This window comes from Vigna angularis, chromosome 7, assembly GCF_016808095.1.
Source record: "Vigna angularis cultivar LongXiaoDou No.4 chromosome 7, ASM1680809v1, whole genome shotgun sequence".
NCBI classification, from domain to species: Eukaryota; Viridiplantae; Streptophyta; class Magnoliopsida; order Fabales; family Fabaceae; genus Vigna; species Vigna angularis.
The window spans coordinates 14731789-14744147 of NC_068976.1; the positions used below are offsets into that span (position 1 = coordinate 14731789).

The 12359-nt window shown below is 30.4% G+C and overlaps 2 protein-coding genes across 2 annotated transcripts; both read left to right on the top strand.

Annotated features, from left to right (window-relative positions):
- The first annotated feature begins 515 nt into the window (after positions 1-515).
- LOC108337575 (uncharacterized) lies at positions 516-2306 on the top strand. The gene is made up of 3 exons (XM_017574131.2): positions 516-1162; positions 1277-1670; positions 1743-2306. The coding sequence occupies exons 1-3, from the start codon at positions 915-917 to the stop codon at positions 2151-2153; spliced, it is 1053 nt and encodes a 350-aa protein (XP_017429620.1). The 5' UTR covers positions 516-914; the 3' UTR covers positions 2154-2306.
- Positions 2307-6797: 4491 nt separating this feature from the next.
- LOC108337016 (uncharacterized) lies at positions 6798-8134 on the top strand. Its single transcript, XM_017573453.1, has 2 exons — positions 6798-7131; positions 7317-8134. The coding sequence occupies exons 1-2, from the start codon at positions 6798-6800 to the stop codon at positions 8132-8134; spliced, it is 1152 nt and encodes a 383-aa protein (XP_017428942.1).
- The last annotated feature ends 4225 nt before the right edge of the window (positions 8135-12359 follow it).

The window sequence follows — 12359 nt, forward strand, 5'->3', positions numbered from 1 at the left end:
TAAATTTGAGCCACCCAGAAACCCTAGCTTCTTGGACCCGCCTGCGAAACTGCGCATCCTGTCACTTTTTCGCTTCCACTGAAAATGGCGAAAAGACACGGGGAGGAATTGAACTTGAACCACACTCGAATCATTGAGAAGAGAAGAACCATGAGCGTTGAATCCAGTAGCAACGTGGATTTGAGAGAGGAAGCGTGTAGGCAAATTGCTAGGTTTTTCTACATCAATGCCATTCCCCTGGAGGTTGCCAAAGGTGAAGCTTTTCAGAAAATGGTCAACCTTATTGCAGGCCCGGGGTTCAAGCCACCCTCTTATGAGGAACTTAGAGGGAAATATTTGAAGCAAGAAGTTGCTGAGATCAAGGAATCAATAGAGGCGCATAAAGCTGAATGGAAGAACACAGGATGTTCTGTCTTGATTGATGATTGGACTAATAGCTATGGGATCACTATTTGCAATTTCTTTGTTAACAGCCCGAAAGGTACTGTTTTTCTTAAATCTCTTAATGCATCTGAAAACTGCAAAACTGTTGATGGCATTTTTGCAATGATTGATGGCATTGTTGAGGAAGTCGGTGAAGAAAATGTTGTTCAAGTTGTGACTAGGAATGAATCTAGCTATAGAGCTGCTGGGAAAATGTTGGTGAGCAAAAGGAGGAGACTTTTCTGGATGCCTTGTGTTATTGATAGCATTAATTTGATGCTGGAGGATTTCGTGAAAAAGTTACAGATCCATAGAGACACAGTTGCAAATGGGAGGAGAATTACATCTTATATATACTCAAGAAGTTGTCTGGTTTCTTTGTTGCATCATTTTACTAAGGGTAAAGATTTGATTAGGCCAGGAGTGACCAAATTTGCCACATGCTATCTAACTTTGAAGTGTCTCCATGAAAACAAGGGGCATTGGAGAAGATGTTTACATCCAAACAATGGAAATCCAGTTTTTTTTCTAGAACAACAGGTGGGAAACTAGTTCAAAGTCTCGTTATGGATGATAAGTTTTGGAAAAGTGTTGTGGTTTGCTTGCTTGGCGCTAGTCCTCTGATCAAGGTGCTTCATTTGGTGAGTTTGGACCAGAAACCAGTCATAGGTTTCATTTATGATGAAATGAAGAGAGTAAAAGAGAAGATACAGCATGCCTTTAAATTTGTCAAGAAACGGTAAGCTTTTTTAGTGTTTCTCTAATTCACTGTTAGTATGAATTTGATTTGTTACTTTGTGTATATTCTTTCTCTGTGAACTACTTCTGATGAAAGTGTTTTTTCTCTTTTTAGTTATATGCCTTTATGGGATATCATAGATGAAAGATGGGACGAAGAAACTCTTAGGCCTTTGCATGCCACAGTTTATTATCTTAACCCTCGGTTCCACTATGATCCTAGTTTCGAAGAAGATTTTGATGTTAAACTTGGTTTGTACGGGTCTTTAAGCAAGATGATAGCAAAGCAAGACTGGTCTAAGGTTGATCATATGCTTGAAGATTTCAAGCATGCAAGAAACTCTCTTGGTAATGAAATAACCAAGATTGCAATTAAAACCAAGAATCCTGCTGATTGGTGGGATTCATATGGTTCTGAACTTCCCGAGCTCCAACATTTTGCTAAACGAATACTGAGTTTGACAACCAATTCTTTTGGCTGTGTGGATAACCGGAATGCCTTTGATACGGTAAAATTTGTTAGCTCCACTTGTAAACATATCTATGTAGCCATTTTATTCATTTGGTTTTAATTTGTTTAGGTACACATGAAGAGAAGAAATCGTTTGAGGCAACAGATACTGAAAGATGTACTGCTAGTGATGACTAATTCAAAGTTAACCAAAAGGCACCAAGCTGAAAAATCCATTGAATATAGCATAGACGATCTTTCTTCTGATGATGAATGGATTACAGAGAGTAATGAAAGCGTATCTAACAATGAAGAGCCAGAGTTAGATGACTTGTGCTTGTTTATTCCAATTGAAGATGACGAGGCAGATTCTAAAAATGATAATGGTGCTTATGTAGATGATCTACAGATTCATGATGATGATGATATTGAACTTGATGAAGCGGCAGATGTTGATGATGAAGATGGGGAAAGTTACTCAACAGATGATGTCACGGATAGAGGTGTGTTCTTAAAGTCCCCTGCATATGTTCTTTCATAACGAGTAGCATGCTTCTTTAGTTTTACAATTAGTAACAGAAGTTTCAGGTGTTTCTTTTTTGGCTTTATCTTGTTGGCATTAACCAACAGTGACTGAAATCTCTTCCTTCACGACAATTGGCGTCACTCAAAAATATGCTCTGGGCTTTCAACTTTAATATTATGGTTTCTTTTTCTGTTTTTGTACTAAAAAACTTTGCTGTCTGGAGCAAGATTGGAAGCCTTAAAATACATAATGAATCATATATACCTATAGACTCTCATCCATACATACTAATATACTAAAATAATATAACACTTCAAACATCAGAATTCGATCTTGACTTAATTCACCTTCATACGAAACAAAGTCTTACATAGCATATAATAAGATAAGAACATAAGTTTATATACTTTTATAATATTGCAAAAGTTAAATGTTGGTGTTGGAACGTTTTACTATGTTAATATTTTTTTATTAATTGGCAACGTTAATATTTTTATTAATTAACAACAGTTAAAATTTTAAGTGTTGTAACGGTCAAATTATTTATTGTTTTTATTATCTTTTATTGAATTTATTCTTCTTTAGCTTCATAAATAGAGAGTTTTTTCTTCATTCTAAAACACATTCCAAATCAGTCTTTTCTCATTCTTCTCTCTTCTTTTCCTCTTCTAAAATTATTTCGGATTTATTTTATATCTTTTTAGAGATTATTGCTAGTTTTGAGATCATCGGATATATTCTGGAAAGTTCCTATTGTATCATGGGGGAACTTGTGCAATATACGTGAATAAGTCCTTTAAGGATAGTGAATCTATACGCCTCAAGAAATTTTGTTCGTGTTTCTATCCGCTTTTATCCAACATATACATATAAAATATCTCCATTGATAAGAGGTCTTTTAAAATGATACCAAAAAAAATTCGTGAAGACTTGACTAATATTTTACCAGTTGGAGATTTATGTGTGTTAATTCTTCCAATATCTTACTAGTTGGAGATTTATGTGTTAATCCTTCCAACACCCTCTAACACGAGAACAAAATTTGATCATAGAGACGAAGAAAAAAGGGTTATAAAGTAGCTAAGAATGTGTGGAATGGAGAAAGAGGGAATAAAAGCAAAGGAAAAACAGCAATGATAGGGAAAGTGTGTGATTGTATTTGAGGTTTACGCACGCGTGCACTCCATATCTAATCACACTGCTCAAATGCTTCATTTGGTTGGTGTGACTTGTATCAAGTCCCCACCTCCCTACCCTTGTCTCCTTATCTCTTCTAACTTATCCCATTATTTGTACCATCCATTTATGGTTTCACCATTTTTCTCAAGTCAAATTTTGGGGAATCATCCACGTCAAATCACCACATCAAAGTCTCCAAAGTTTTAACATATTATTCCACACTATCCCTCACCACATGAATACTAATCTCTCACTCTATCTATTTATAGGGTTAATATTCTTTTATTGTTATGTGTGTGAACAAAGTTACCCCATACCTAACTCTATTGGTTACTCAACCTTTTACTGTCATATTTTGCCATTATTTTCTCTCTTTTGAGTTGTGTCAACAGAGAAAGAGTTCAATTACAGTTGATTTGAGTTTGAGGTTAACGATAGATGCGTGCAATTATTTCTTATAGACCACACCGGACACTTCAAAATAAAACGTAATTTCATTGGTTTGATCATCATCACCACTTTCCAATTGTAAATTTATTAATGTATTTCTGTTTACAATTTTCTTCCAACGTTAGTGGTCAGAGCATATGATTTAGATACTCCTTATCTACAATAGTAACCGTTGTTCTTGTGAATATAATTTCAGTTATGGTTGCGTATGTAAAATGTTCAAATTGACATGCTATGTCAACAAATAAGTTAATCGTTATTTTTTATATTAATTAATTAGACCAAATTTAAATTCAGATATAAAAACATTTTACAAGAAATATATGTTGGCACAAATGAAAATCATGAGCAGAAAGTTGTTCCTTGAAGTATTATTCAATTCAGTTTTCCTAAACGATCTCTAGAATTCAACTTTAATAGAAAAAGTGTGGCTGAAATGAAAAAACTTCTAAGCAAAATCGTGATTTTGCAGCCGCGCCTATAATGTTGGTTGTTGAAAAATTATGTCAGAATTATTGCGGTGACGCTTTTTGTAATGTGGAAGTTATTTATAACATTGGTTAATTTAATTATAATCCATGTTATATGTTTTATGCAAATATTAATTGAAGATTCTAAATATTAATTAAACATTTTTTTTGTCAAAATAAAAATCACTACAGAAAAAATATAAATTTATTAATCTTTCAATATTAAAATAATACATACTTTTTATCCCTAATGTTAAATATAAAAAATAAAATTATATAAATATTAAATAACAATTATTGAAGAAATGTCAACCAATAATAAAAATAATAAAAGTCATCAAATATGTCTCTTAGAAATAAGTTAGGAAACTAAATATAAAAAAATGAGATGAACATGAAAACAAGTTCGAGATATAAGTATTGAGACAGTTATGAAGATAAAAATGAGATAAATATGTATATGTTTATCTCGTTTTCATACTCAATTTAAAAAATTATTTATTTAAAAGTATTTAACAATTTAAAAACAGACGAATATGCGTAAAGATAAAAATAGAATAAATATGGATATACTTATTTCATTTCCATATTTAATTTAAAAAATTGGAGGTTTTTTTAATCAAAATTAGAATTGATTTTTTTTTGTTAAAATTCTCACGTACTAAACTAGGGAGGTTGATAAACAATATAGAATGTCATAAAAAATAATCAATGTAAGAAGGTTCATTCTTTTAGAATTGAAACATGAGAAGTCGAGTTCCTAACAAAAATTAATTATAAAAAAATTAAGAATTAAATGTTTTTTTTCTATAAACTAAATATATATTTATTTTGTTCTTGTATTTTACGAGAGACATGTAAAATATTTTTCTTAAAAATTGATATATTAAGTGTTTATCATATGACAAACAAAATTTCACGGTGAACTATAATACAACATTGAAGAAGTACTGTTTGTTAGAAATAATGTTTTACATGACTTTTACAAACAAACAATATATATATATATATATATATATATATATATATATATATATATATATATATATATATATATATATATATATATATAGTTAGTTAGTTAGTTAGTTTACACAAAACATAATTTTTAAAAATAGTTTAAAAACAAAAAAAAATATTTAACCAAAAAGTTCAGAAATATATTTTCCAAGAATATATATTTACAAGAGAAAAGAAATTGGTGGAACTATAGAGATGAGAGTTTTCCAATACATAAAGGGTATAAATAAATTATAAACGAAAAGAAGTGCAATTATTTTGTCCACTTAAGTTAGTGATAGATGTAGGTATTTAGAAAAGGTGTAGAATGTTGATTTGGATGAGGAGTTGTAGGTGAATGGAGGTTTGATTGGGTATGGGGAGGCAGCAAATTTAGGTTAGTGAGATAATTTGATTGAAGGCATAGAAAAGAAATAGAAAGAAGTACAAATCATGCACAATGAAAAGTCAAAAGAAAGTCACATCGAAACCCTATTCTTAACGTATAGAGAGTTTGTTCGTGGAAAGTTGGTGGCTATACGCGTGCGAAAAAAAAGGAAAATTATTACACATTTCTCTTTATCCTTCCAAATCTATGAAAAAAGGAACAAGACTAGATACCTGCCTCTGTAGGATGAATCAAACATTGTGGTTTTTTAGTGCATCTTAATCATTATGTCTAAAACCCCTTCCAACATTATTCACGTCCCTAATAATAATACAATAGAAACACTTTCTCCTCCATCATTTATCTATCTTCTATTCTTCTTCTTTCTTCTTCTATTGCTTCTCTTTATAACTATCCCAACACTTCCTTTCGTAAAACCTTGTTCTTATTCATTCTCATTATCTAAAAAAAACGGCTTTTGCACGAGAATGGGCAAATTTGCCTATAATATTACCAAAATGGACAAATTCAACCAATTTACGTAAATGGGGAAGTCGTGGGGGGCCCAAACGACTTCAAATGAAGAAGTCGTGCCCCCTGCACGACTTCATACTGTACATTTGTACAGTACTGAAGTCGTGCACCCCAAAAACGACTTCAGAAGACTGTAATCGATTACAATGTTATGGTAATCGATTACACCTTTTTGAAATCGTGGCCACCCAGCACGACTTCAAATAATATGGGAAATACGCACTGGTAATCGATTACCACAGTTGAGTAATCGATTACCAGGTTGTTTTTGGTGGAAGATTCACATTGGTAAGCGATTACAGGGTTGTGGTAATCGATTACCAGTGTGTTTTTGGTTGGTTTATGAAATTTTGAATTGTAATTCTAGTGGATATTTTGAAGTTTATTAAGTGTGTTGATATGAAGTTGTGTAAGCACGCATTGTTGTTGATTACATTGTGATGTATTCTTTTGTATAGGAAGAGTATGTGATTTGATGTAATAGAAATAAGAGAATATCATAATATGAAAATAGAAACGTAAATTAGTATTTTATTGAATGAAAAGTGCATTACATAAGGAAGAACAACCTAAAATGAAAAGAAAATGACAGTACAAATTGAAAGGCATCTAGGAAGATGATCCACCGTGTGGACCAAAATGACGACGCAGATACTGGATGTCGTGCTCCACATTTTCAACTCTTGCATAGAAGGATTCAAATACTGTAAACCCATTATCCAAGTTGATGGCACATTTCTCACGGGTAAATATCATGGAACTTTGCTAACCGCCATTGGTCAAGATGGCAATAGAAATATTTTCCCGCTCGCCTTTGCCATTGTAGAAGGTGAGACAAAGGAGGCCTTGATATGGTTTTTTCAACTACTTCGAGAACATCTTTGTCATCAACAAAATATTTGCATCATCACTGACAGAGGAAAGGGTATATTATCCGCCTTAAGATCAGATGAAGTTGGTTGGGAACAAGATGGTTTGAACTCTGTTTATTGCATACGTCATCTAGCATCCAACTTCAACAGCAAATTCAAAAATCACGACCTAAAAAAACAATTCATCAATTTAGGTACTGATACAAAAATTCTTCTGACACTTATACTTTTATAATTTTTTTAACATTATTATTCTTTAATTTATTTTTTTATTACCTTATTACAGCTTACGAGGTCAAGCAACCAACTGTTACGACAAAACTTGCTGCATTGAGAAACCAATACCCACAACAAGTTCAATGGATAGATAAAATTCCATTACAAAAATGGTCTCAGGCTTTTGATGGAGGGAGAAGATATGGACATATGACGACTAATCTTGCTGAGTGCACCAACTCCATTTTAAAGGGAGCACGTTCATTGCCAATATGTGCTCTCATCAGAACAACATTTGAGAGGACACAATCATGGTTTGTTGAACGCGGATTAAAGGCGAACTCTATGCTACAAGCAAGACACCAATATCCTGAACAAATCGCCGACATCATTAGGAAAAATCAACAACAATCTGCATATTGTCATGTTCATCGCTACAATCGTGAAAATTCTGAATTTGATGTTCAAGAAATTTCAACACCTCACCACTACCGCCCTGTTCCACTTTCCTACAAGGTCAACCTAAATGAATGGTGGTGTGATTGTGGACACTTCCAGGCTACTCGTCTCCCATGTCATCATGTCATTGCTGTTTGTGCATTTTCGCATATCCCACTAACCCAAGTAATCGATCCAGTATACAGTCTTAACAACATTTTCAAGGCATACGAAGTACAATTTCACCCAATCCAAAATGAAGACTATTGGTCTCTGTATACAGGTCCAAACTTCAAACCAGATCCTAAAATGCGACGCAAAGCATCCAGAAGACCATCTACAAATAGGCTTCATAATGAAATGGATCAATCCAATCCAGATAAGCCAAAAAAATGCTCTTACTGCCGCAACGAAGGTCATCATAGGGGAAATTGTCCTTTTCGCCAATAGTTATTTCTTAATCTTACCAAATTGTAATCAAATCCATTACTGATATATTACTATCAATATTTCCTACATATATTTATTTTCTCTTTTCCTATAACATAACCAATACATAACGTATGTCAAATACAAAATCATTTTCAGAAACGAAACAAATACACACTGGTAATCGATTACACAAAATCTGTAATCGATTACCCGATTGCTTCTTGCTTCACAACCAACCTGGTAATCGATTACTCACATGCCGTAATCGATTACCAGTACGTTTTCTGTCTACAAATTTCAAAACCTTCAGCCTCTCCATTTCAACACTCTGTAATCGATTACTAGGTTCATTGTAATCGATTACATGACCCAGAAGTCGTTTTTGGGGTGCACGACTTCAACACTGTTGGTATGAACAGTGTGAAGTCGTGCTGGGGGGCCACGACTTCTTCTTTTGAAGTCGGTTTTACCCCCCACGACTTAACTTTTGGTCAATTTTTGCCTACTTCAGTAATTAATTGGTCATTTTTGCCTACATTCGTGCAAAAACCTTCATGTCATTCAAGGATATGAGTTTTTCTTCTTTGAAAAAAGACAAGACCACAACTATGAATTTATTTTTGTTTCTTCGTTTGTGTTAAACTAAGCTTTTAAAACTTTGTATGGATAAATAAATAAATCAAACATAATTTTTATAAGAAATTAATTTTGAATTAAACTCAACCTTATAAAATTATTATAAGCCAAATTTTATACTTATTTATATAATTTAAATTAGTTTTATCTTTAATTTATGTGAAACTTTCAATAAAAAAAACTTGGTTATATACAATTTTTGCTTGTAAGTGTTCGTTTCACATTGTTTCAAAAAATTGTAAATTCATATTATGTAATGCATGATAAATTATATATATAATGTTAATTTTTGTATGAAGGTTTTTCATCAAAGAAATCATTATGTTAATAGGTTAGTTAATTACATAACAATATAAATAGTTTAATATTTTACTTCCATATATTTATTTAGATTTTTTCATAATAAATATAGTTTAGTTATTTTTCCTAAAGTGTAATTTGTATATTGATATAGTGTGATTTTTCATGTATTCTTTTATTTTATTTTTTAATAAATTTTTAAGTGGTGACAAATAAGTAATGAATTTTGAAATAATTAATATGTCAAAGTTTATAATAATGTCTAAAATAATTTTTTTAAAATTATATAAAATAACAATGAAATAATTTTAACATTAAATTGATATATAATTTTCTTGATCGGCCATTTTAGAGAATATTACGGTCAGGGTAGTTTTGCATTGATTACTTTGAAGATTTAGTATAATATTACCAATATCCATCTAACATAGAATTGCGATAAAAAAATTATATTGGACATAAAAAAAATGTTTGGTTGGTACACAAAATGAGAGAGTATATCGAATATATATTCTTTTGATTTTAATTCATTTAAAAAATCAAAAAATTATAAAATCAGGCGCATAAATATAATAAAGAGCTTAATGACTATAGACTCCATTGTAAAAGCTTTTATATCAACTAACAAAAAATATGGTTAGTATGGTTCTAAAATAATTATTATAAAATTTAATAAATTTATTTTACATAATATTTGGTAGTTGAATGAGAATGTGCACTGTGATTGTACAAATGATTAATAAATTCGGATTTATGATTAAAATGTTGTGTATAATAAAGTTATTTGTTATATGGTATTATATATTGATTAGAAAGTAAAATGTTATGTTAAAGTTAAAGAAAGATTTTGTTGGCTGTGGGAGAGGCACGTGCCACATATGGATAAAATGAGAATCATTTAGTTGAACGGAAGTTCCACGCAAAGGTTTTTTCTTTTTCTTTTTGGCGCAGATGGGATTAATTCAACTTAACTCAATTCAACAACCATGATTTGGTGAGCAACAGATCATAAGGATAGGATTCGAATCCAATGTATGACTCTCTTTTTCTTGACCAGGGGAGCATCACCTCACCCCCACCCACTCATATATTTTTTTTATTTTTTTCTTTTCTATTTTCATAATTATCATTATATTTTTTAACTTCACCTTCAATAAATTATTGTAATAATACTTATTAGTCTAGAGTTAAAATTTAAGTGTTACATCTCAATACTCTTATATCTCTAATTTTAGGTATGATATTTTTTTTAATAATGAAATATTTTACAACTATAATAGAGTATTTTGGATACTTTGGTCTGTTTACAATATATGTACCAATATATACATAAAAACTTCTTTATACATATGTAAGTTAATGTTTATGATTTGAAAAGTTCTTTTCTTTTTGTAATAAAGTTCTAACTTATTTTTTTTTTCTAATACTATTTTAAAAAGTGAATTTTAAATATAACTCAACTCTACAAAATCGACATACAATATAAGGTTTGTACTTATTTATATATTATAAATTTGTTTTATTTCTAGTTAATGTATAATTTTTAACATATGAAATTGATGTTAAAGATTATTTAAATATATCTTCAGTTTTTTTTGCAATGTTTTTTAAGGATAAAATCATAAAGGAATTTCAAACTCTAAAATAGACAATATTTTGGATGTATACATTAATAGATTTGAAAATGCAAAATTGATGTCTTATGAGGGAACAAAAACTCACTTAATGACGATACACCAAATGGTAAAAAGGTTCCTCAGAAGATCCTCTGTCGCAGTTAGATTGGCTTGGTACTACTACTATCAATCCACTCATTAAATTAAAAAATGTTTCCTTTGTCCTACCCCCGATTTAGAGTTTCTACTTATTGCATATTGTCTTGATGGTTCCCCTACTAATTAGTACATTCCTTTATCTCTAAAGGGCTCCTTTAACTTCTTAATTCAAGAAAAGAAGACTCGTACTTGTTGCTGACTAAGAGTTTTCTATTGTTGCCTATTACTTGAACGACACCCTTCTATGAGATTAAAGGACAAACTAAAGATGAATCGGGATGGATATATTCATTAGTTTCATATCACTTATGATTCAAGAATGATGATAATTTAAATATATATTTTTCTTCAACTATTTGAAACACCTTTTAAGAACAAAACTAAGTTTCAAATTTCAGAAAAGACAATATTTCATATGCAATGATTAACTTTAATGATATTATCTCAACATATTTAAAATTAAATACAAATTAATAATTAAATTAAGATACTTCTATAATTAAGATATTAAGATGAATTATTTAATAGATTAAACCTAGTATAAAATATTATACATAGATAACTCAATTTTAAGAAATTATAGATAAAAGAATGGTTTTATTAAACATGTAACAAAAAAATATGTATCCTCTTGTAGATGGGGTTAGTGACAATGGTGAATCTTTATGAGACTTTCATGTAACATAGTATCTTGAATTGTGTTAATACTATATTAACAAAATTTATGTCACACATGAAAGTGAGGCAAATTGTTGTTGACTTTAAAAAATATAATTTTTACGCTACAAATCTTATCACCCAATATTCTTTCTTACATCCATCATTGCCTAAAAATTCATGTGTGATTTACATTACATTCGGTTTATTATTTTTTTGACATATACACATTATATGTAGGTATGACAAAATAGGTCATGATGATTTGTCATATCGCCAATGCAAGTTTGACAACACACAAACACAAATTTTGTGACTAAACCTATGAGAAATAAATTAACCTATACATGTTGTTTATGAGTTATGCTGAAAAAATCATGCAAACATTACCTTAAACATGGATTGAGTTGAATGTGGACATGTGTTATTTCACTAATTTGTTTAATGTTTGCAAGTGACCTCAAGTGATGTGATAATTTAGGTGAAGACAAGTTTGAATAAAGACTTCACCTATAATATTATGTTTTTGATGATTTCAAGATGTGAAGACTTGATAAATAAAATGTTCAAGTGTATATATTTATTGGATGTAATTTTTTCATAGTTGGCAATCCATAATTCAAATAAGAAGATCGGAAAACATTCTAAAATATTATTAGAGAACTAAAAATGTTTTAGGAAATGTTTAATGGTGTCACTAATTGATTTCTTAAAGATAAAATAGTTAAAAATTAACTTTGCATGTGAAATTAGGTTAAATAATGAATTAATTTATTATTTTCCTATCATGTTATTTTTATAAAAGATTACGAAGTTTCAAATAATTTACTATCACAAAAGTCGATCAATTATTTAAAGATTCACATTAACAAAGA